Source organism: Mustela lutreola, chromosome 15 (assembly GCF_030435805.1).
Source record: "Mustela lutreola isolate mMusLut2 chromosome 15, mMusLut2.pri, whole genome shotgun sequence".
Classification (NCBI taxonomy): domain Eukaryota; kingdom Metazoa; phylum Chordata; class Mammalia; order Carnivora; family Mustelidae; genus Mustela; species Mustela lutreola.
In genome coordinates, this window is record NC_081304.1 from 12,061,945 (window position 1) to 12,086,299 (window position 24,355).

At 45.6% G+C, this 24,355-nt stretch overlaps 1 protein-coding gene across 7 annotated transcripts in view; it reads right to left on the reverse strand.

The window, feature by feature from the left end:
- The window catches only part of CEP112 (centrosomal protein 112), a 410,940-nt gene that overhangs the window by 44,447 nt on the left and 342,138 nt on the right, over positions 1-24,355 (reverse strand). For all 7 annotated transcript variants that reach the window (XM_059147621.1, XM_059147617.1, XM_059147619.1 and 4 more), the window contains one exon: positions 73-162. In XM_059147621.1, the coding sequence (XP_059003604.1) occupies positions 73-162 (90 nt within the window). The remainder of the gene's footprint in view (positions 1-72; positions 163-24,355) is intronic.

Below are 24,355 nucleotides of genomic sequence, written 5' to 3' on the forward strand. Positions count from 1 at the left end.
GAGCTACAGAAGCTGCTCGGCCTGGAGACAGGAAGCAGCCAACCAGCCCGCGGCCGCGCGGAGGGCACCTACCTGTTCCTGGGATTCTAGTTCCTTGTGCTGCAGTTTCTTCTCTGCACATCGCACCTGGCTGGCGCGGTTTTCTAGCTCATCTTGTAAAGCCTGAAATAGTGGAAGATGAACACATACACGTTAAAAAATTGCATCCTCGAAAAGAAGTTTCACCCCTTGAACTGCCCTGAAAACCTCGGCTTGAGCCCTTACTGCTGGTGCCCAGAGCTCAGGCAAACAAAACCAGCCTCTTAAGGTCACACCCAGTTGTTTTCTGCTTTAGGAATCACTGGCGTAACAATTTCCGAACAGAAGACAGACACGTTAGCAGGTGTCAGTTCCGGTTAGAAAAATGTCTCTACTATTCCCAGCATAGAGCCACAAGCACACAGCAAAGCATAAAGCCATCTCTAATGAAAGTAGCTCTCAGTCCACCTGCAGGGTACAGGGCACTCTGAAAAGCGTTGTGATAGCCTAGGAATGTAATGGCGGACCAACAGGACAGGTTTCCAAATCATACTAATAGTAACCTTAAAAGAATCTTTCTATTAAGTCATGAAGGATGGTGTGGAATTTGAGAAGTCTGTAAGAAGTGTATGGAGAGGAGCTCTTTCAGTGGCCAAGTGGCTGCTGGAAACAGAATTTAGGTTAACATGGGGAATTTAGGAACCCTGAGATCAATAAGCATCATTGCCTCCATTACTATCTTAAGAGGTGAATTCGAAAAGAAACAGAATGCATTCAAACAATCTGACATAATATGGATATGATACATAGAAAGTTACAAGTGAGGAGGACACATAGCATGGTAACTGCAAAGGTGCCAAATAAATTCTCAAAACAAAATTCAGTCAAGACAAAGGACTTCCGGCTGTGTGTCAAGAACTGTGATAGGCACTCTAGATAGAAGAGCAAAAGAAACCAGACAACAAAAAGTTCCCTGTTCTCCTGGAGCTTATATTACATTGGAGGGGTAGGCAATAAGCAAATAAGTGTAATATATTAGTGGTAAGTGGAGAAGAGAAATAAATCAGGACAGGAGGATATTCTTGAATGGGGCCAGGGAAGGTATTGCCATCTTAAATGGATGGCCCAGGAAGACTTGAGCAAATATTGAAAGGAGGAGAGAGAGCAAGTCACGGATATCTGTAGGCAAAGCCTTCCAAGTAGGGGACACTGTATGTGCAAAGGTCCTGAGGTGGGGGTTTTCAGGTCAGCATGGAGGGGCACTGGGAGAGTCACACCGTCAGGGACATCATAGGTGCTAAGTCGCATCAGGTCATGCAAAGCTTCAGAGGGCAAATAAGAACTTGAGATTTTATTCAGAGGTAGAAGGAAAAGCTGTTGGAAGGTGTGGGCAAGTGTGGCTTCGGTTGATGTGAGGAACAGATGGAGAAGGGGTAAGGGCAGAAGCACGGAGGCAGGGTGGAGGTCACCGAAACATATTGGGGAAGGACGATGGGGAACTGGACCAGGGTGGTGGGTGGTAGGAGTTGGGGGTTTGAAGATAGAGTGACATCCCCAAGGGGTGGATTCAGAGCATGGAAAATAACAAGATCCGCTGGATCCTGGCTTGAGCAGGTAGGAGGAGGCAGTCGGAGAATGTAAGGGAGGGGTAGGGGAGAACATCTGTCCAGCCTAGGATGCGTTACGGTAAGTCTGGGATGCCCATGACGCATCCGAGCAAAGACGTGGGCTTGCAGCTAGGCACAGAGTCTGAAGTTCAGACCGAAATGTCCCGGTCAGTGTCCATTCAGGATTTTTTTCAAAGCGACGCCAGTCTTTTCTGCACACAGACATCTACAGTGGCTCCTCACCTCTTCTGCAGTTCTAGATCCAGGCAGCATCTCATCAATGTTTTATGGTCACTCTCAACATGGAAAAACTGTGCTTATGATTTGGTCTTGGATTTCAGGAAGTCCACACATTGCCTGAAGCCCATCCAGAGATGAACCCCAGGCCAAGAGCCTCTCATTTAAAAAGCAAAAGGCTTTGAGGATGAGGTTAAAAGCTTTAGGGGCTCCTTGATATTATGTCCGATTAAAAAACCTCCAGTTCAACCAAGTGTGCCCACGAGCTGGAAGGTGTCCTTGTTACTTCTGTTATTGCGGTCTGTGAATGCAACTGTTCCTGTGTTTGCTGATCAAGTCGCAGTTTCTTTTTTCCTTTTGGTAGCTACCAACAGATACGATCGCATCCGCTTCTCTGATGGCATCATCGGGGAGAGGAAGGATTACTGGAGTGGGAAGAATGTTTGCATGTTTTGTTCCCGGTCTTTCCTGCTCTCCCATCCGCCCTCATCCTGCTGGCAGCGGGATCTTCTGAAGCCGAAATCTAATTATGTCCGTACCCCTGGAAATACTCAAACAGGACTCCAGCATCCCTGAGATGCAGCTCAAGCTCTTGGGCATGGCTCGCAGGGACCTCTGTCTTCTGGCTCTGGCCAGGCTGAGCCCCTTGAAGCCCCAGTGCCCCACTGCTGCCCCGGCCAGGATCGGGTAACCCCGGGAGCTCTTGGGGATGGAGTGGGGTTTATTTTTAACCCTCACTGCAGCCCTGGGCGGCAGGTGTTGCTTTCTCTGCATTAGAGAGTACAGAACTGAGGGTCAGCGAGGTTCCGCAGCCTGCTCAGGTCCCCGTGGATGGTACTCAGGCACCAGACTGGAATTTTAAAACACCAACTTCACATTCTGTACGTTTTGCTACTCGCGCTGCCTCTTTCTCCCTCTGAACCTGTTTTCCCTTTTCTTTGCCTAGAAGCTGCTGCACCTGCTCGGCTTGAGGGCGTCAGTCCTGAGAGCTGAGGTGGACTCCTCCGGGCTGCTATCCATCTGGGGCTTCAGAGAGTCAGCGTCCGGGTCCACTCAGGACTGATGGCCGCAGGAGCTTGGGGCTCTCTCCCCCTCAGGTCTGCAAGCCTAGCGCCAGGCCAGCTTGACGCCTGGCACACACTTGACCCTGAATTCGTGTTCATGGAAGGAGCTAATAAATATCTGAACGAACTCCTGAGGAGATGGACTTCGGTCTTCAAGGTTTCCAAATGTCCTTCATGCAGCACATGAAACTAAAGGTTATTATGTTTCTCAAAACACAGAATATACAACTACACCTTCCGAATATCTGTATCTAGACACATATATGTATGTGTATGACATTACCGTTACTTGTGGTGATATATTGTCGGTTTCTACCACAATAAAAAATACAACGCTTCCTTTATTATTTTTTTAGTTTTATTTTTATCTTTATTTTATTTTTTTAAGATTTATTTGAGAGAGAGATAGTGAGCGAACACATGCTCGTGTGCATGCACGCGGGTGGGGGGGCAGAGGGAGAGGGAGAGAGAATCCTCAAGCAGACTTCCTGCTGAGCGTGGAGCCCAACGCAGGGCTCGATCCCAGGAATCTGAGATCATGACCTGAGCCGAAACCAAGAGTCTGATACTCAACCGACTGAGCCACCCAGGCACCCCTGGTTTTAATTTTTATTTCATAGAAGAAAATAAAGGAGAGGTGTACCTTTCTTGTCTTAAACAAAACATAGTTCCTGGCCTCCTGCCTCGTCTCCTTCCTCCTCCAGTAGAGGCCTGGGCGCGGCCACATGCAGCGTGCCTGTCCTCCTCTCTACCCTCTTGGCATCCCGGCGCACCTGCCAGCTGTCCCCACCACACTCCTGAGTCCGTTTTCATCACAGTCACTTGTTACCTCCCGAACGCCAAAGCCAGAAGCCAATTTTCTGCTCATCCCATGGCGGTATTTGGCCATGAGCCTCAGTGTTTTTTGCCCTTGAACTTGAGGAACTAACTCGGCAGAGTGAAGCCAGGGCTGAAGTAGGCAGGCTGCCACCAAAGTGGGAGGGGCTTGCAGGAGAGCTGGGGTGGGTGTGGCGGAATCCAGAATGGGGCATCGAGGGAAAGAGGGACTCAGAGATAACCACAAGGCTGTGACACTGAGCGACCACAGAATATGGCACCATGGACTACTGAAAGGACAAGGAACCAGAGCAGTAAGGGCAGGCTGGTTTCTGACAAGTTGAGTTTAAGGTGCTGGTGGGACGTCCCAGGGGACCAGTCATACTGGGAAGAGGTTCTGAGCAGCAGAGAGGGGTCTCAGATTAGGTGCAGATGGGACACTTTCTTGGGGATGTAAGTTGAAAGAAAAGAGGTGGTTCGAGACCCTGACTTCCTGCCCCACGGAAGAGTAGGCAGAGGGAGAGGAGGCCAGTGAGAACTTGGGGGTCAGGGAGCGGCTCAGAATTTAGCCTTACAGGATGCTAAGCAGAAAGTGTTTCTAACAGAACAGGTCACAGAATTACATCTGCTCCCTTTCTCCACACTCCACAGAGGGAAAAGACCAAGTCAACCACATTTTATCAGTATTATCAAACCAGAAGCGGAATCGCATTTGCTTGTGAGAAAGGTACCACTTTTCAAATTTGCTCATAGTTTAAAGATGTAGATGTAAGACATAATCTTTTTAAGGTTAATTGGAGAAAGCAGTATGTCTAGAAATCACTTTTATGATCTGTTAAAAAAATCAGTTTAAACAATTGAAAAGTAACCAAATAATAGACCACTCTCAAAAAAGTTAAGATGTACTTAGATGAAAGTAAAATGACAGTTTAGATTGGCAGCTGCTCCTGGTCTCAGATTCTAAAGAATTATTAGGCCATTAGAGTTCCAACCTCGGAATCTGACATAAGGACAATGTGAAAGTGACCACAATTACTCAATCAGCACAAGCAGAACATTCTTTCGAGTTGTGGCTTCTTGATCCAAAAGCCTTCAGATCTGACATTTGATACACACACACACACACACACACACAATCACAACTTTTGGGTTATTCCTGAGAAAAGCCCATGATACTGGAAGGACAGAATGCCCAGCACTGGGTCACAAATGGAAAACGGAATCCAACTTGCCCTGTTAAACTGTTTATTCTGCAAAATCATTCCCCGTCTCTCAGCTCTGCTGTGTTAACTTGCATCATTACTGAAAAGGCAGTTCTTTTCTCCAATTAAGCCTGCCTTTAAATGCCACATAAGTCAGCTTGCTGTAGGAAGGAAGCTACACTGTGCTGACTCTCAGAGTGCTTTGTGGTGGTTGGGAAGAAAGAATGACACTTTCCAGAAGAAAAATGTAAATGGCATAATAAGCTTTGCCAGGACAATGAGGGTATGCCACACTCTTTAAAAGGGAGCACGTTATAAGATAATTTGATTTGTTTGTTTAAAATATGAAAATAATGAGGGCAAATTGAAGTCTGAAGGATTATACATGTCAATGGACTTCTGGGGTGAGGGGAAGGGCTGGTGGCTAATTGCCCAGTAAATGGCACCTGTGTCGGTACCAGAGCTTTGCTGTTGGTCTGGGGGAAAGAAAGGGAACTACAGTCGATGTTATTTTCATAAAATTTATAAACACAATTCAAAGCAAACCACTCAACTTGTAAATCATGCATTAAGGAATTATTTGTAGTCTTATTAAAAACCAGTTCTGAATCAATTGAACGAACACGAAATGATGGCACATATATGCCTCTTAATAATGAAGAAATGAAACAAAAGAGTTCACTTCAATTATAAAGTGGTTGAAAAGTTATTTAATGAAGGAAAAAGTCATCGGAAGGGAGAAACATTGTGCTATTGTGATAAAAAAGAAATGGGGCATCTGGCTGGCTCAGTCAGAGGGGCGTATGATTCTTGATCTTGGGGTCATGAGTTTGAGCCCCACAGTGGGTGGAGAGATTGCTTGGATGGATGGATGGATGGATGGGTGCATGCATGGACAGCTAGCTAGCTATACAGATGTCGGAATGTTCCCAGTATACAAGGCATATGACAGAGGTTTTCACACTTAGTCTTTTAGTATGACCAGAAGTCTTTCTAGAGATCTGATGTTGCCCTTAGCCAACCTCTTGGCCAGCTCCATAGATGGAGGTGAGTGTGGGCATCCACTCTGGCCCACGAGAGCCATGACCTTATAATCCTTTCTCAGTAGGCCGCCTGGGCAAGCAAATTTGTCTTCAGCTTGTCACCCAGAATATCTGGCCTCCAGGTTCTCACCAGAGACTGCCATCTCAAACTCTCTGCCTCCCCCATCTTTACCGAAAGCTCTGTTGCAAGAAATTTGGAAAAACCACTTTCTAATCAGAACAGAATCAACAGGAAAAAGCTACCCTCCCTTGAGTCACTTCTGGAAATACTGTCAGGGGAGTGAGCACTTACCATTTTGTTGTGCAGACTGTAGGAGCATGCCTTCCTGCTTTTTAAGCGTTTTCAGACCAGTTCTCACTGACTTGACATTTCATGCATTTTACACTTATTTTCTCCCTCATCCTGTGTTGCCAAGTTTTGGGAAAATGCCTATGTCTGACGTTTTCACAAAGCACACACTAAGGGGCAAAGGATAAAAGGACCCTTTCCTTGGTTCTCTCCCCTAGACCATGTTCTACATGTTCTCTGGGAAGTGGGAATCTTGAATAGCGTAGAGTTCTTTTATTTGAAGAAACTGGGTTAAAGCATATGTAGACCATAAAATCATGGATTAAGTTTTGCCCTGTATAGACACAACATTGGGGTCTTCAAAGTCATTGATCTTGAAGACTTTGGGTTAGGTCTGTGGTCACGAAATGAGGAAGCAGATGAGCCTCTGGTGGGTGAAATGCAGAAAGAGGCCTCATTAGCAGCAGGTGCCACAGTTTAATAAGCGCAGCGGAGTTTAATCAGAATATTGGTACCGAAGAAGCTGCCCAAAAGAAGTCCGCCTGGCATACTACTCCCCCTACTTTTGTGTATGTTTGAAAGTTTCCATAATAAAAAGCTAAAAAAATTTTAAGCTTCTCTTACTTAAAAAACATGAAGTCACCATATCTTTCATGAGGTTTGAATTTACTATCTCACTTCAGAGAAGACATGATTCATTCATCGTTCAAAGGGTAGGAGAGATAGAGAAGGACTTCCCCATGTGTATTTTAAATATGTTAAGAATGCAAGGAGTGATGTTCATATTTTGGCCTAAGGAGAAGATAACTAGAAAGGGAAGGCTTATTTATATTTTTATTAGGATATAATTTACGGATGGTAAAATTCCAGGTTTAATTTTTTAATGGAAGGGGTCTGTTTTCTATTCAAAACATGGAAGATGACTTAAAAGTTTGTGTCATAAAATACCTAGTAAGTTTATAAAATCTTGATATAAACCATCATCCCCTGATTGGTTTATCCATCAACCAGAAATGACACCTGATCTGTGACTACAGAGAAGAGACACTAATTATGAAGAGGAAAGAGGCGTGACTCTCATTTAAACCTTAATTGCCTTTTCAATAACACCCACATTTGTGTAAGGAGCACCACTTTGATTCAGTTTACAAATGGTGCTGACAGTATTTCTGACGAGTCGGTTTTCTTTGGCATGTCAATGGACAGGGAAACAGCAGGTGATTTTCTTTCTACTATTGCTAACTAAAAGCTAAGGAAAAATGAAAGAAAAGTAACAAAATCTCACTATTTTTATGCCAGATTTATAGACTTTTTTTTTTTTTAAAGCACATCTTGAGCAACTAGGATACAGCAGGAACACCAAGCCCAATCCCCCAGATGAGCAGCTCTGACCCTGAGCGAGAGGGAAGATGACACAAAGGCAGAGTCACATTTTTCCTGGGGGGTCTCCCTGGCTATGTACACAGGCCACTGTAGCTCCTGTCTGATTTTATTATTATTTTTGTAATAGGCTAAATCTACTAACAAAAATAACGAGTCTTCAACTGAAATGCCAGTCAAGATTTCTTTCAAAGTGATTTCTTCATTGAGACCTACCCAGGATGAATAACAAACCATAAGAAATTTTTATTAGTGATTCTACAGTGACAAGAGAACGGGCTCATACTATAGATCTAAAGAAAACCAGGACCACAGATACTGCAGAGGCTGCTAATGTATTCAAAACATAACAGTGTGTGTGTGTGTGTGTGTGTCTCTCTCTCTCTCTCTCTCTATTTATATATATATATATATTTTTTTTTTTGTGGCTTACAGTCAGGTTTTTAATTTTTTTTTCACATTCCAAGCAAGCACTTTTTTTTTCTTTTTTTAACCTTCATAATTCAGTCTCCAGTGGTACTGGTATGAAGAAAAGGAGATCTTTGGGGGGGTGTTAACTCCATACATATGTTGCTCTTCACATCAAGCAAGATTCCTTTCAGGTGCAAAGTTTCTAGTCCTTGTAGCAACAAACCACATGTATGAGAAATTGCACTTGGACGTGAGCCATTGCTATAGTACGTAGTAGGCTACTGATTCATCATGAAAGGCAAAAGTATTGTGGCCAGCATGAAAAACAAAAAAAAACTTATTCTCTCTCATGTACGTGCCCATTTTCAGGCTTTTAAAATTCCTGAAGAACTTCCTTCAAAAGTCCTAAAAATGCACTTTTAAAAATGTTGCTCTTTCCTGGTCTTAACCCGGGTTTTAGGAACAGAAATCATGCTATTCCAAGACCACGACCTAGGGAAGCTGGCTTCCCCTGACGCACCCCATCGGTGTTTCCTGAGTCACACAAAGACCCACCTGACCTGACCCACGTCTCCTCTTCGAGAAGCCAGTATCTTTCTACTCAGGAAATCCAGAGCACAGGTGCTTATCTCGGGTAGTAGAAATGAGGATTAAGTTCAAGAACCACAGCTAGAATGGTTCAGGATCATGGAGGAGGGCAGAAGAGTGAAAAGTGTGGACATCTGGCAGACCACCCCCCTTCTGCACAAGCTCAGGGAAGAGGGAGCGCCCGTAAGTCATTCATTTCCATTTTGACTTTCTTACAATGGCGAATCATCCACACGCGTGATCCCTTGGGCCTGCAGCATTCATTCCAACAAACCCGGACTTCTTCCTCCTTTGAAACTGAAGAAGGGACATGCCGGCTGAGAGACAAGGCAGTTGAATGGCTACGGGGCTCCCTGCGGAGGTGGCTGGGTGCTGTCCTTAACCAAGGGGGACGGTGGACAGGGCAGAATTAAAACATATGGAAAGGAAGAGAGACAATAAGTCTCTGTGTGACACAGATTCAATGGTAGTACGAGATGACCGCGCGCTCGCACACTGCCGAGAGAGAGAGAGAGAGAGAGAGAGAGAGAGCGCGCGAGCGCTCATGAAGGAAGCAGTCTGGGGGAGCGAGATCTTGAGTTGAGTGTTCGAGCTGGAGCGCGCACCATGATATCAGCGTCACCCTGTCCCACGGGCAGTGACCCCCCAGCTCCAGCAAGGGCCTTCCTGCTGAGAGCCCTAGTTCATCTCCACACGCATCTCCCGTGTCCCCTGGTGTGGGTCTCCCACTGTCTGTGTGTGCACATGGGTGCCTCACCGTCACCTCAGATGCATCACGTCTAAGACCAGACTCAGGGGGTTTCCCTCCTCCCCCGGCTCCCTCCCTGCTGTCCTTGCCATCAGCCAGCCGTACAGCGTCTTTCGGCCACCACCTGGGTTTAAACTCACAGCCCCCTGTGGGCCGGCCCTCTTCCAACTCTCAGGCCCGGTTAGTTGCCCGGGATCCTTCAAACTCTATTTGAAGGCACTCTTACTTCTGCCTTCATTTTTGCATACTGGGATTCCGCATTTTTCCCGGTTGTGACCCCATGCAACCCTTGGGAGACAAAATTTTTTGCAAAGACCATCTTTTTATGTCATTCTCCATCTCTGGAAACATCAATGCCTGACCATCACTTAACCCTGTCAAGGTTAACATCCATCTACCTAGTTCTGAATCCCTCCACGGTTTTGCTTACTGTGCGCAGCGTAATAACTCAAAGCTCCCGCGTCCGCTCCCACACGTCCGACGCTGGGCTAACATGTTAGCTCCTATGTCAGGCCCTGTGTTAGGAGCCTTAAGTACTCCCCTTCTTTTCACAATAACTCTCGGAGAAGCCCCACTGGGAGGGAGGGAGCTGAGGCTGCTACAGATTGCCCAAGCTTTCCAGGTAGAAAGTCAGAGAGAGAGTAACTGGCCCCGGGTCAGCCACACCTGGAAGGAGGGAATGGTGCTGCCTGAGCACTGGGCTCTTCTGCCTCTCTGCCTCCACTTGCTGCTACCAAGATGCCCCCCGGCCCCCCCCCCCCCCCCCCGCCCTGTGGGCCTCTGTTCTCTGTTCCTTTCTTCATCTTATCTAGAATGCCTCCGACTGTCTCTGCTAATGCTTTCCTTCAAAAGCTTTCAGTGACTCCAAATGATCTGGGTCTGGTCTTAAGATACTTAGTCTTTAATGAATCAAAATGTATAAAAGGCAGGAAGAGGGGCACCTGGGTGGTTCAGTGGGTTAAAGCCTCTGCTTTCAGCTCAGGTCATGTTCCCAGGGTCCTGGCATCGAGCCCCACATCGGGCTCTCTGCTCCACAGAGAGCCTGTTTCCTCCTCTCTCGCCTGCCTCTCTTGCCTAATTGTAATCTCTGTCTGTTAAATAAATAAATAAAGTCTTAAAAAAATAAATAAAAGGCAGGAAGAAAAAAGTTTCTATGTCACAGATTCAATAGTAGTAATGATGCCAGTGGTTTGCCTATCAGAGTATGGTGTCACAAGAGAAGGGCATTACATCATATTCTGGGTTGACTTGCATGCCCTCAAAAAGACATGTTGAAGTCCTAACCCTCAGAACCTCAAAACATGACCTTATTTGGAAATGGGGTCCTTGAAGATGGAATTAGTTAAGAAGAGGTCATACTGGACAAGAGTAGGCCCTTAATCCAGTAGGGTTGGTGTTCTTATACAAAGAGAAACATGGGAAAAGGCTGGCCATGTGACACTGGAAGGAGAGATTGGACAGAGAGCCATCTGCGAGCAGAGGACCTTGGAGATTGCTGGGAAACACCAGGAGGTACAGAACGAGGGAGGCATGGCCCTGCTTCCACCTTGATTTTAGACATTTAGTCTCTAGAACTGTGAGATGGTAACTTTCTGTTGTTTAAGCCATTTAATTTTTGGTACTTGGTGATGGCAGCCCTAGGGAACTCATATACCAAGGAGCTCCCTGTGTCTAACGCATTTTCTCTCTGAAACACTATCACATGTGCACACCCACATACACACCCCCACAAGCAAACACACACATGCATGCACATTCCTTTTGTACTACCTAGTTCTAGACCTCATTTTGCCCACGTGAGGACCAACAGCATTGTCATTATGTGGCAATCTGGAAACTTGGAGATTTTCTCCAATACATCTCCAATGTATCCATTGGCATGTCTACCGTTTTGTGTCCATGCTTCTATCAGGTTATAAAGGCAGTCGTTCCAGCAAAACACTGCTGTGTTCCTATACCATGAAAGCCAAGAAGCCCAAGACGTGGAGTCTTGCTCCATGTCTTAGTGGACTAAGACTTACCTTAGTTCTTAGGTAAGCCTGTTTCTGGCCTTCCCACATTCACAGAGGGATGGAAATTATAGATGCCACATAAAGTATTCCCTTTCTCTCTGTTTTATTTTTCTTTCTTCCTTCTTCCTTCCTTCCTTCTTTCTTTTTCCTAAGATACTATGATATCGGGAGCCAATACTTACAAAGAAAGAAGTTTCAAACTTTCCGTTTAAACCACTTAGAATGAGAGGATTTACAAAGATCCTGCTTAATGTTCAGCTGACACATTGTCAAAAACATTTATCATGCAACCTTTTGAAGTTTCTTCCACTCCCTTTTCGTTATGAAAGCTTGGATTGCAGTTGGTTATCAACAACAAAGCACACATGTGATAGTGTTTTTAGAGTCCGTCTTCTAGTCTGATTTCTGAACTACTAAGCAAAATTAAATTCTCCTGATCAGAAAAATGATTAGTGACCTAGTTTTCATGTGGAACGCACAGCACAAGTGATCTCCGAAAACACTTCTATGGGACCCAGAGACAGAGGAGGGGACTGGGAAATTTCACTTAAATGTTTTATAATGCTTTAAATTGTAAGACTCTTCAGATAGAAGAATGGGACACTTTAAGTTTGCCTACAATTCTTTCGGTGCCAATTAGGAAACAGTGACCTACATCATTGAGATTTCTCTGGCAACTTCGTCCTCGTATAAATTTCTTCACATTGAGAAAAACTCCAGTTCACATTCTCCCAAGGGGAATCAAAAAGTCTTTCTAAATAATTCCACTGAATAATGTTTTTAAAATGTATGCAGTACATTTAGTCCTCATCTGGAAAGCAAAAAGTTGGGTGCGGCGTGGTCTTACTTTTTAAGGAGCTTACACCACCACAGAAGGTGCGCAGTAAGGACAAAAAGCAGGGAGCACGAGCCGAGTGTTAAGCCTCCGACTGAGAAAACAAAAGAGAAGAGGGAGGACAGAGGAACGAGTTCAAGGACACCACAAAGAAGCAGGCACATACATACAGCATGGGGGACATCCTACAGGACCAGTGGCTTGGTTTTTCTAAGAAGTCGACAGCATGGAGTCAAAAGGAAGAAAGGGTCTGCTTTCAACTGAAAAAGACACAAGGCAAAGAGCACCACATGTAATGTTTGGATCTTGCTTGAATCCTGATTCGGACCAATCAACTGCAAAGTGGCATTTTAAACTCAAGGGGGGGATATATCTAGTTGTGTAACGGGCGTTTGAGGACACTAAAAGACCACGGTTAATTTTCTTTGATAGGACAGTGCCACTGTGGCTGTGTGGGACAATGTCCACATTTTCGGAGAGGCATTCTGAAGTAGCCAGGGGATAGGCTGCTAAATGGGGAAAAAAGATAAAGTCCCCGCAGCCAGAGCTTGTTAATGTTGAAGCTGCGTGATGGGCAGTTACTGAAGCTGGGTAAAGAGGGTCTGTGCTCTCTATGTTGGGTAGGTGTGCAAATTTTCGCATTAAAATTTAAAAATATTTGTATACAATAATAAAACGACATGGGGTGGGGTGAGGCAGGAGCATGAAATTATCAGGAAATTCTTCAGGAGGAAAGTGGCTCTTGGGGGGAAACCTTGAGTGACAGTTGCGATTTGGACGGGCAGATGGGGGAAGGGGGGAACTGTCTGCCCAAGGAACAGCATTTGCAAAGTAAATAAGAGGAAAGTGGGGGTGCACTTAGCCAAGAACCTGGAGTCCAAAGAAGCAGCCCCTGGGAAGGTAAGGTGCTCCTGAAAACAGTCAAGTTCAGAGCAAAGAGGCCTTGAAGGCCAGGCTGAGTTTATACAATTTGGTGAAGAGGAGATGCCCTTTTGTGCTGTGCTTACATTTAAGAAAAGTACGCGTAATTAATTCCTAGATACCAATGACGCACGTCCCAGGCTTAGCACATCCAGAACTGGATGGATTATCAGGTCTCCTAACTTTCTTCCCCTCTCCCCCTACCCAGCCCACCCCTTTGCCTAAGTGTATTTATGTCCCTCTGTATTCAGAGCTGGATCAATGGACCCCATATTCCTCCAGTCATCTGAACCAGGAAGCTTGAGGATACGCCTGAATTTTCCTTACCCTTACACCTCCTGCTAGACCATCTGCCTGCCTTCCAACTGCTTCTCTTCTCCGGCCCACTGTTACTGCCCTTGCTGATTCTCCCCTGAGCTATGAACGCAGGCACAGGTCTCTCCTTTCCAACTCTCCGCTGCCACAGTAATGTCCCTATCGACTTCTTCCCACGTCTATGAACAGCACCAGCAACACCCACACAATCCAGACAGTTATCTCCAAGGAGAAGGCTCAGGAGGTAGCCTCACCAACTTGGCTTTCCCCTCCCCCAGAGTCCTGGTTTTCCTCACTAAGCCTTGTGGATTCAGTCTCTTCAATACCTTTGGTTGGGTCCACGTGGCGCCATCTCAGTTGACATTCTCAGACTGTGTTGTCAGAGCTTCCTCTCTCGTCTCTACTCATTCCTGGTGGCTCCTCTCAGCCAGTTCTCCACAGAGCAGCCAATTATCCAGGAGTTACCTAGAAGTTATCGTCCAATCTCTTTCCTCCCTCACCTCCCCTGCCACCTGCGATTCATCAGTAAGTTCTGTTGACTCTACCTTACCACACACACAACCCACCCCCTTCTCCACCTCTGCTTCCACCAGCCCCATCTGAGCCATGGCTGCCTTTCACCTGAAGACTCCCGCAGTAGCCTCTGGTCTCCCTTCCTCTCCGCCTACACCTTCTGCACGCAGTAGTCAGCTTCACCCATCTCAAGCGTGAATGGCTCTCACCTGCTCAAAACTCGCCAGTGGCTTAGCATCACACTTGGAATAATACCCCACTTTCCCTGAGGCGGGTGAGGCCCTCACTACTGGGCTGCCACATGTCCCTCTGGACTCCTCTATCAGCCTCTCTCTGGCCCTCCTGCTCTAGCCACACGCTGGCTTCCTTTTGTTCTTTGAACATCACCAAATTTATTACCACCGTTGAGACTTGCAACTAGCTCTTCCCTTCTGTCAGGAACATTGTCTCCATGACCTTCACATGGTCAGCTTCTTGGAGCTAGTCTCAGATCATAAGCGCTTCCTTGGGGACGCCTTTCCTGACCATGCAGCCGACACCGGCCACCTGGTCATCCTTTATGACATCCCACCTAAGGTCTTCACAGAACACTTAGTACCACTTGATACTTTTCTTCTTTATTTTCTGTTTCTCTTTTCTTTAGAAGACCCTATGAAGGCCAGGAATGGATCCTGTTTACCACTGAATTTCAGGGACCGAGAATAGAGCTTGGCATATTAGAAGGGGCTCAATAAATACTTGCTGTAGAGTATCTGGTCATGTCCTCCTCTCTCAAAAATATTCCAAAGGTTCATGCGTAGTCTTCAGGCATTGCCTCTAGGACTCCTGCCTCCCAGTCTGTCTCCACCATGCACCACCCTTGGCTACCCCTCTTGCTGCAGCCACACCGGCTCTCTGAGTCTGGCGTGCCTGTTATTTTGCTGCCATCTTGCTTTATATATTCCTTTTTATCTGGAGCATGATTTTGCCACTTAATATTTAATGATCTCTCTCCACACATCCTTTCGATCCCAGCTTAGACATCACTCTTGTGGAGCAACCTCTCCAGTCAGGCCTGCTAGAACTCCCGGAGCACCATGGCCTCTCTTTGGTAGCCCCATCAGGATCATAACTCTTAATTTACATCTGTGATTGTTTTGACTGGCATCTGTCTCTCCTTTGAGCCATATTTCCCATGAGGGCAGGGGCTGGTCTTGGCATTGAAGGATTTTAAAGGCCACTGCATTAAAAAGCTCATTCTCCTGAGAAATGAAACTTGCTGACAGTGGGGGCAGAGAAATGTGAATTATTTCTGAATTCCAGTATGAAAGTACAATAACAAACATGAACTTCGATGCTCCTAAATATGCAGCAAAAATTACATTCATGATGAAATTATGAGACCTTTAATTTGATGATTTATGCTGCTTTTTTTAAGATGAAAGTTTCTGAGGGGCGCCTGGCTGGCTCAGTCGGTGGAACATGCGACTCTTGATCTTGGGGTCATGAGTTTGAGCCCCACACTGGGTGTAGAGCTCACACACAAAAAGAAGATGAAAGTTTCAGAAGTTTCCAAATGGATTTTTTTTGTAATATTGAGGTTTCCCATGTGAGTTAAGAAAACGAAAAAGATTAAAAATTTTTTTGAGTTACTGGATTAACAATGGCTATTGTCAGGAATGTGTTTTCCCTCAATCATTGTACAGCAGTACATGGTAAATACAAAGAAAAGGCCATAATAATGCTTCCACAGCTTTAATCAGAGGCAATGATGTGCAAGGTGAACCATGATTTCATGAACTAGCTTGGACCCAGCACACTTAAAGTAGGGAAGCAAATAGTTAAAAAAAATTTTTTTAAGCAACAAAACAAAACCAAACCAAAAAACCAAGGCTGGTTCTTGGCAGAGCTTAGCCAAAACATACTTCTCAACCTTAACTTTTCATCAAAGACTTTCCTTTACTAATGAATTATGCCTGGAACTGAAACTAGGAGGCCAGCACGGCCCCTTTGAAATGAACCACCACAAACCAAACACCTACGGCTTCAGATGAGTGTTGTTTCTCTCCAAAATGGACAAAACTCATCTCAGTGCATTACCTGATTCATATCCTTAAAAAAGATGTGGTCTAGGGAATCCAACGTTTTAATTTTTAAAAATTTTGTTTCCTCATTGATTTATTGCTAGTATGGCTTCTTAGTTCAACTTCTGAATAGCTAAGACCTCTCAACCTCTCACCAGTAGAGGAAACTTTGTTCTAGGACCTGATATCAATTTTAAACACTTGTTTTACTCCCCCCCCCTCCACCGCAGCCCGAGTTTTTACGTCTGACTTCTAATTGTCAAGTAATAAGTGCCATGAGGGAAAATCAAGCATAAAGAGGAAAATAAACTTCCCTACTCCTTGCACTCAGACATAACTAGCACTCACACCGTGGCTTTCCCCCACGCATGTGACACAGCATGTTGAACTTGCAGGACTCACTGAGTGTGATCATGGGAGCCCCCATCCTCTGTTCCTGAAATCCTGCTTAGCGGAGGTAGCTTCTCTCCCATTCCTTGGTGAAAACTCAGAAGGGACCCTGATTTTCGGTTCACCTTAGTCTGATAGTGACTTTAAATTGGACACATACTGTTACTCCATTTGGATTGTTCTTGACAAATTTAAATTGTTCCTAAAGGCAATTTCATCTAAGGTAAGACAGATTTAAAGGACTCCTGAGTGCCATTCTATGGCTTATTATGAACATACTTTTGCTTTCCGTTTCTCTTTGACCCAAGGTCCTGAAGCAAGTGGGTGGTCCTGGGGGAACCCTGCACCCCAACATCCCTGGTGATGGCTGGGATCGGACTGGAGACTTGTTATAATTTACGCTCCCCTGGGACTAACCTCCTAACATTTGTCTTCACCCTGCCTCCTGGGCTTCCGCTCTTGGCTGCGGTTCTCTTTGTACATTGATTTTGGCCTGCGTGAGGATGGAGTGGCCCTCCTCACTCACCTCTGTCTCTTCTGCACAGAGAAGGCACACCGAGTGGGACTCTATTGCCCCAGGCCCCTTTAATGATTATGTACCCAAGGCCCACTGTGTCCAACGGAACAATTTCTGAGATGCTCTACGTGAGGGAAATCAGGGCATGAAATTAACGGTGCTCGCCGTCACAGAGGAAGTATACTGCTCCCCATAACTCATGGAGAAGACCAACAGAAGAGGAATAGTAGAACAAAAAATAAACACTTCTTCATGTGCCTCTTTTAGATCTCTGAGGAGACTAAAGTATTCAGTATTTATGTGTCAGGTGGAAAGGAGCCCAGAGAAAATGATGTCTAATACTGCTTATATCCTAGGCAGGAGGACTTCCAAAGAGTTTTGAAATACAGCATATTACGAATGCTTGAGAAAGTAACATGAAACAGGCCAGGGCTATCCGCACCGCCCCCTCATTGTGTACCGACGGCCCTCTTCCCTCTGAGTGGCAGGGCCCAGACAAACATATAATTTCTGCTGTGCCAAGGGGCTTCAAAAGGGTTTTGAGGCACAAAAAAAGCCTCGGCTTTCTCACCAGCAAATATAAATAGTGACCAAAATAGTATCAGAAGGTAAGCAGGGTCAGAGCTGTCTGGGCTGGCGCTCATTTTCACTTTTGATGAGAGCATGTGAGCAAGTCTCCGTTCTGTGCAGGTGGGTGCCAGGGGTGACACCCAGAAGCAGGTGGGTGCCGGGGGTGACACCCGGAAGGAGGTGGGTGCCGGGGGTGACACCCGGAAGCGGGAGCTGGACGGGGCTCGCAGCATAGAGCCCGTGTTGGTGCCAAAAATCACCAGTGTCCTGCTGAGGAGGCTCATGCTGGGCCAGGAGGGAAGGAAAAAGTGGGCATAAAACTCAGGGAAGGTGGGCTGGAGGCACAGAAGAAACGGGAAAACACCAGAGAAGTCTTCAAAGGGGAGCACCTGGACAGCCCAGACCACACTATAATCTCCACACGGCACCCATGCTCACTTTCCCTGTGTGCTTTACGGGGTTCCTGCGCCTTGGAGGAAGGCAGGTAGATGATTCATGGCAAGTGAGTATTCTGGTAGCTTTACAGAAATAGAGAACATAGGATGTGAGGGGAGCGTGGCTTTTGAGCACAAAGTCGTGGTCCCAGGGGTCACCGGGTATGCAGCCAATTAGAACCTGCTGAGATAATTAACACTATAACACAGCCTTCTGGAATTGCTGTTCTTATTTTGGGGAATTACAAGCCCAACTCTGCAAAGGATACAAATTATATTAACTTTAGAAACAAAAACATAAGAAAATCTAAATATAGCCATTTAAGGAAAACCTATACTACCTAAAGAACAATTTTGAAGTTATTTTAAGAGTTATACCACATTATCGTGCTGCCCCCACTGGTTCCCACAGACACACACACAGGTGAGGCAAAATTCAAATTTTTCACAAATCTAGTCTATTCCCATCCCTCAAATTCTTTAATCGCTATTATTTCCTTCCGTGTCAGGGCAGTTTCCTTTCCTTCTTCCCTTAGTTCCTCTCTGAGGAGCTGAAGAAGACTTGATCTGCCTCTTCTCTCTTCATCTGTGCGGACCAGCTTCTCAGCCACCCTTCTAAAGGAGGCTTTGAATGCCAGCTCCTTAAACCTGGAATCTGCTCCTCACCTAAATTATGCAAGCATCTGCTACCTTCTCTTCTTCAGAAAGAATTTGATGTTTCCCGAGAGACTATGTCCCTTTGAGCTCCAAACACAACCTCTCTCCCCCTCTCCCTGTTCTCTCCCTCCCTCTGTCCCTCCTTCTCTCTCTCTCTCGCCTCGCCATGTAAATGTGTAACATTTTTAAGGCGATTCTGTTTGTTACATTTAATTTACTTTGAGTTGCGATAACCCAACTGATCAAAATGTACAAAAGTCACCCAGCCAGATATTTTACAAAATTCCCCTGTTGTCCTCCTCTCTATATCGCTGGAAGTTTTTACCACTGACTTGGTATTTATTGGCCACTTACATAAAGATGAAACCGCCTGACAGTACAGGCATCTGTCAGTTCACTCTTGTCCTGTTACCTGTGGATTCAGAACGTGACCCAGTCCTGGCCTTCCTCCTTCTCAGCTACAATCATAGGACCTCAGGGTCCTCATTAATCAGCCATCAGTGTCCCTAGTCACCTTCCTAGTTCCATCGTTTTCTCTCCTCTGAAAACCTTAACTTCACCTCCATTTTGGCAATCCACTCTACTGCTGTATCATACATATATCCTCTTCTTATTTAGAATCGGCGCATCTCTAACAAATTAAGCAATCCCATATGCTGATCTAATAAAAGGAACAGCATCATCCAAGATTTATATACAGGGAAACAGTGGGTGTAGTTAGGCAATAAAAAGGTCTACTCTGGTTGATGCTTCAAGTACATGTGGAAATAGAAGAGGGGTGGATGGGCTGGTTGAGCTGTTTATGTCTCACTGGGCCATGAGGAACAGTTCAAAGGTCTGGGTGGGGGAGTGATACGATTAGGTCTGTTTAGATCTACAGCTGATTTATCTGTTCGGGTGATACATGAAGGAGCTGGATGGGAGGAAACAGGGAGACAGAGGAATTGTCCAGGAGAGAAGTCACAAGTGCACATCAGACTGACAGAAAGCTCATAGAGAGGAAAGGGTGAATTTAAGGCACAGAAACAACTGGTTCTGTGTAGGAGGCCAGGAAGGGAAGAATCAGCTGAGGATCTCAGTTTTAAGTTATGTCATGAGCAGTAAGAGTGAGGAGGAAGTGTGTTGAGTTCTAGATGCCGAGATCATCCCTAATGACATGTCTATTCAGTCTTGAACTTGAGGGAAAACCAGGGTCAGGAGTTCAAAGTTGTGATTCTTCTGCAGAGTAATCAGAGTTGGAATTGGACTTTGTTTGCTGAGGGAAATAGAATAAGGGGGAAAAAAATCATACAGTGGTCGTGCAGAATTTATATTGAGGGCTCCTGAAGAGAAACGAAGAGCCAATGAATATAGCCATAGAAGACATTTTAAGTATAACAGGAAATCCAGGGAGCCAAGGAAGAAGAGAATTTCAAGGAGGTAGTTATCAGAACTGAAGGCTGTTCAGAGCAGCTGGGGAGATGCATGACTGATCTCACCCCCACCACCATCATCATTGGTGCGATCACTTTGCGACAACCATTGCTGACAGTTGGCTGGGAAGTGGGAGGAAATCCGTCATTTCTTTTCTTTTTTTTTTTTTTTAAAGATTTTATTTATTTATTTGACAGACAGATCACAAGTAGGCAGAGAGGCAGGCAGAGAGAGAGGAGGAAGCAGGCTCCCCACTAAGCAGAGAGCCTGATGCGGGGCTCGATCCCAGGACCCTGAGATCATGACCTGAGCTGAAGGCAGAGGCTTTAACCCACTGAGCCACCCAGGTGCCCCAAATCCGTCATTTCTAAGAATGTGTTTTTACTAGTTGGTAGATGTAAATCCCAAATTCATTTCTTCATTCAACAAAAATGTACTGGGTCTTAGTGTTTGCCAGATACTGAACTGGGCACTAGGGTATAAAGCAAAGAACAAGAAAGAATGCACGGCGAGAAAGCAGAGATGAGCTGAGTCCTACTTTTGTAAGAACCTGGAGCTGCAACAGGCAGAGAGGGGAAAGTTGGTCTAGGTGGGGGTATGAGTCAGAGTCAAGTCAAATTTCGGTTCTTTGGGGGAAGAACTGGACAAGATTACTTAACCTTTAGTGTCTGACATACTAGATTGTACTAAGTGTACTGTGGGACCCTTTCACCATTTGGAACAGTATTTCCCTTGAAAAATGTGCTCAGAGTTTCCATCTGGGATGCAAGGAACACATCTTTCCCTACAGTAGTCTTGGTATTGAAGTCAGTTCAAATGCGGGGGTTCACGGTGTTAATGAGAGACAGGATTCTGAGACCAGGAGGTGAAAAACAGAGAACATGATGCCATAAAGGAGCATTACAAGGGACGACGTGATACTGAGGGCCTTGCTGGCAACATGACGGGACAGGAAGGCACAGGAACTGGGAGTCTACGAATCATAGTATGATCACAAATGTGGACTTGAGAAATTATTGCTGTTGTACACTTTAGGTAAAAAATTGCATTTTGGGGGCACCTGGGTGGCTCAGTGGGTTAAGGCCTCTGCCTTCAGCTCAGGTCGTGATCCTAGGGTCCTGGGATCGAGCCCCGCATTGGGTTCTCTTCTCAGTGAGGAGCCTGCTTCTCCCTCTCTCTCTCTGCCTATCTCTCTGCCTACTTGTGATCTCTGTCTGTCAAATAAATAAATAAAATCTTTTTAAAAAACTGCATTTTGTACATATAGAAGCCAGGAGTCTCTAAACAATGGTGCAGAGAATTTAAGCGTGATGACATTCTCAGTTGCAATAAAATTTTTATTTACGAGATCCATTTTACTTAATTCCTAGAAAAAATGCTAACCCAGCACCTGGGTGGGACAGTCAGTTGCGGGTCTGATTCTTGGTTTTGACTCAGGTTTTGATCTCAGGATCATGAGATTGAGCCCGACATCAGGGTCTGTGCTCAGGGTGGAGTCTGCTTAAGATTCGCTCTCCCTCTCTCTCTCTGCCACCCCCGCCCTCTGTATCTGTGTCTGTCTCTCTAAAATAAATACATCTTTAAAAAATAGAAAAATGCTACCCTCTATGGCTGGGCTGTCATTGGGAAATACAATTTGCTCAGCTAAACACGCATGTATATTTTAGGACTTCTTACTGTATCACACTTAAAAGTTTTTACTTTGAATTTACAAACTTGCCTTGTCCCTGGAAACAGCCTTTGAAAGGATGTCATGTGCCTCAGGCAAGTGACTGGACAGGTAGTGCACAGCTCACACATATTCTCTTTAAACTATAATGATCTCACAGATATGAAAACAGGTTAGTCCCAGAAGAGAGAGAAGAAGTCCAAAAAGAAACCAGAAATAGAACAAAAATAAGGTTTCAAACTTGATGATTTTCATCAAGTGGAATGAAATGTCATATTTTGACCACTCTACTTCATTTTTATCTGTTCTTTTGATTAGCAATTTTTCCTCTCTGCCTTTTGCATACTGGCCCTGGCTCGGGGTTTAACCTAAAGGCCGGTGTTTGAAAGTCCAGACTCACATTCTGTGTCCGCCAGCCTTGTGGGTCAACTTTATAGATACTAGATAATACAAAGCACTGCTTTGAAAAATGTCTTTTTCCCAAATTCTTTTTTTCCCCCCCAGATTCTCCTGGCTTTCAAGTTTTAATTTTTCTGAACACAATTTCTTAGAAAACTAGCAGCTAGAGAATTTGTGCCCAGGTGAAGGTACGGGCAGCTGAAGGTGAAAATGTTTCAAAGGGCTCCTGACTTCTTGACCAAGAAGAAATGACAGGAATAGAAGACAGGGAGCCGAGTGCTGTCTTGGCTGCTGAGAACCTTCCCCTATAAAACAAAGGGAGTCCCCGGGTGCCTGGGTGGCTCAGTGGTTTAAGCCTCTGCCTTCGGCTCAGGTCATGATCTCAGGGTCCTGGGATTGAGCCCCATATCAGGCTCTCTGCTCAGCAGGGAGCCTGCTTCCTCCTCTCTCTGACTCCCTCTCTGCCTACTTGTAATCTCTGTCTATCAAATAAATAAATAAATAAATAACCAATCAACCAAACAAAAAAAACCAAAGGGAGCCCCAATAAAATTTTTTGACGATGTTTATTAATATAAAACTTGACTCCTCTCTTTAGCTCTCCAAATTTGACTAAGCAAAGGTGCTGGAATGTGAAGGCGGCATCATGTCACATTTTAACTGGAAGTTGCATTTACTAATTTAATTTCAATAAAATATTTACTATATTTCCCTAGAAGCTAATCAATGATTAAATGTTTGCCAAGGGCCTCCTTCAGTGCATCCCAGGAGGGAGACAGCCTCCTCCCACGGGCCCCTCGATCTTAGTAGTTCAACACGAATGCGGATTCAATTCTATTGATTTTATTTCAGAAGGATGTAGTTTAACTTTTTTTTTCTTCTTTTTCTTTTTTTTTTTTTGACATAGTTGTTTATGTTTACTGATAAAATGAAAGGAATTTTTATGTCATGAACTAATCTAGCCTTGACAAGATGAAACAAAACGTTGGATAGACATCATAAGAGAAAGGAAAGGGGAATCCAACTTCGCAGAGCTTTGGGATAGTTTAGGGCTTACGACTGAGAGAGGACAGACCAGAAAATGTTCTCATCTTGGGGTGACGCCTGTATGTAGGACTGTTCTTTTAGCTCTAAAATCTGTTGAGTGTTTCCACATGAAAAATTCAAAGAAATGCTCCTGATGATTTGCCTCAGCGAGGTGCAGAGCGACAGGGGGAGAGAGGGGAGTGGGGAAGTAAACCAGAGGCTTCACCCCAAAACACGTCAAGAGTGTAAGAGGTTTTAGGTACTGAAGAAGTTGAATTGCCTGTTTTCTCTGCATATGTGCTCCCATACCATTTTAAGAAGAAAGTGCTTCGTAAAGGAAACCATACTTTTATTGCTTCCTACAGTCCACGCGGGGGTGGACACGGGCCCTGGGTTTATGGGGCCGGGAACAGCCGGTGAGTTGACAAATGAACTCTGCCTGAGTGGTCGCATGTCTCAGGCCCCGTGCCCGGCCCCAGGGCGGACAGTGAGTGGTCCTGTTTTCGTGGGGCTCAGAGGCCGGGGGTGGGGGGCGGTGCAGAGGAGTAGAGTGGTCTGTGGAGTAGTGTGTCTCTGTGACAGTGGGCACAAGAGGAACAAAAGGGATGGAACGCAAGCCCGTCTTGGGAGGCTGGAATGGCCAGGGAAGGCTTCCCAGGGACACAGCCATCTAGGATGAGGCCGTGGGATGCACAGGATTGGGCGGGGGAACGGACAAAAACAGGATGCGAGACGCTCAGTAGAGCTGAAGGGTTTGAGGGTGAGTCATGGTGGGGATGTGGGTGTAGGGAGGGGAGGCGAGAGGCGGCAGAGTCAGGCTGGGCAGCCCTGGAGTCTGGTGAGCCTTGAGGCTTGAGAATCAGGAGAGAGCTGGTGGGTCCCTGCATGAGGGGCCGGGCCTTGTGGGGGAAGGGAAGAGGGTGAGCCCAAGTGAAGATTGGACCCCGGGGAATGGCTGCCTGTGGGAAGGAAGGATCACGGCATTACTTGCACTTGGGAACACAGGAGCAGAATCAGGTACAAGGGGCTCAGGTCATCACTTCAGTTTCGAATACGGTGAGTTCTCAGGCTTCTGCAGGACACGTCAAGATCGGCGGAGATAACCAAGAAGCTTCCAGAAAGAGCTGGAATGCAGTAAGATCTAAGAGATCTGGGGGAGAGATAGGAAGTTGCCAGTTTTCAAAATATAGGTGGTAGTGGACAAGATCGCCTACGAGA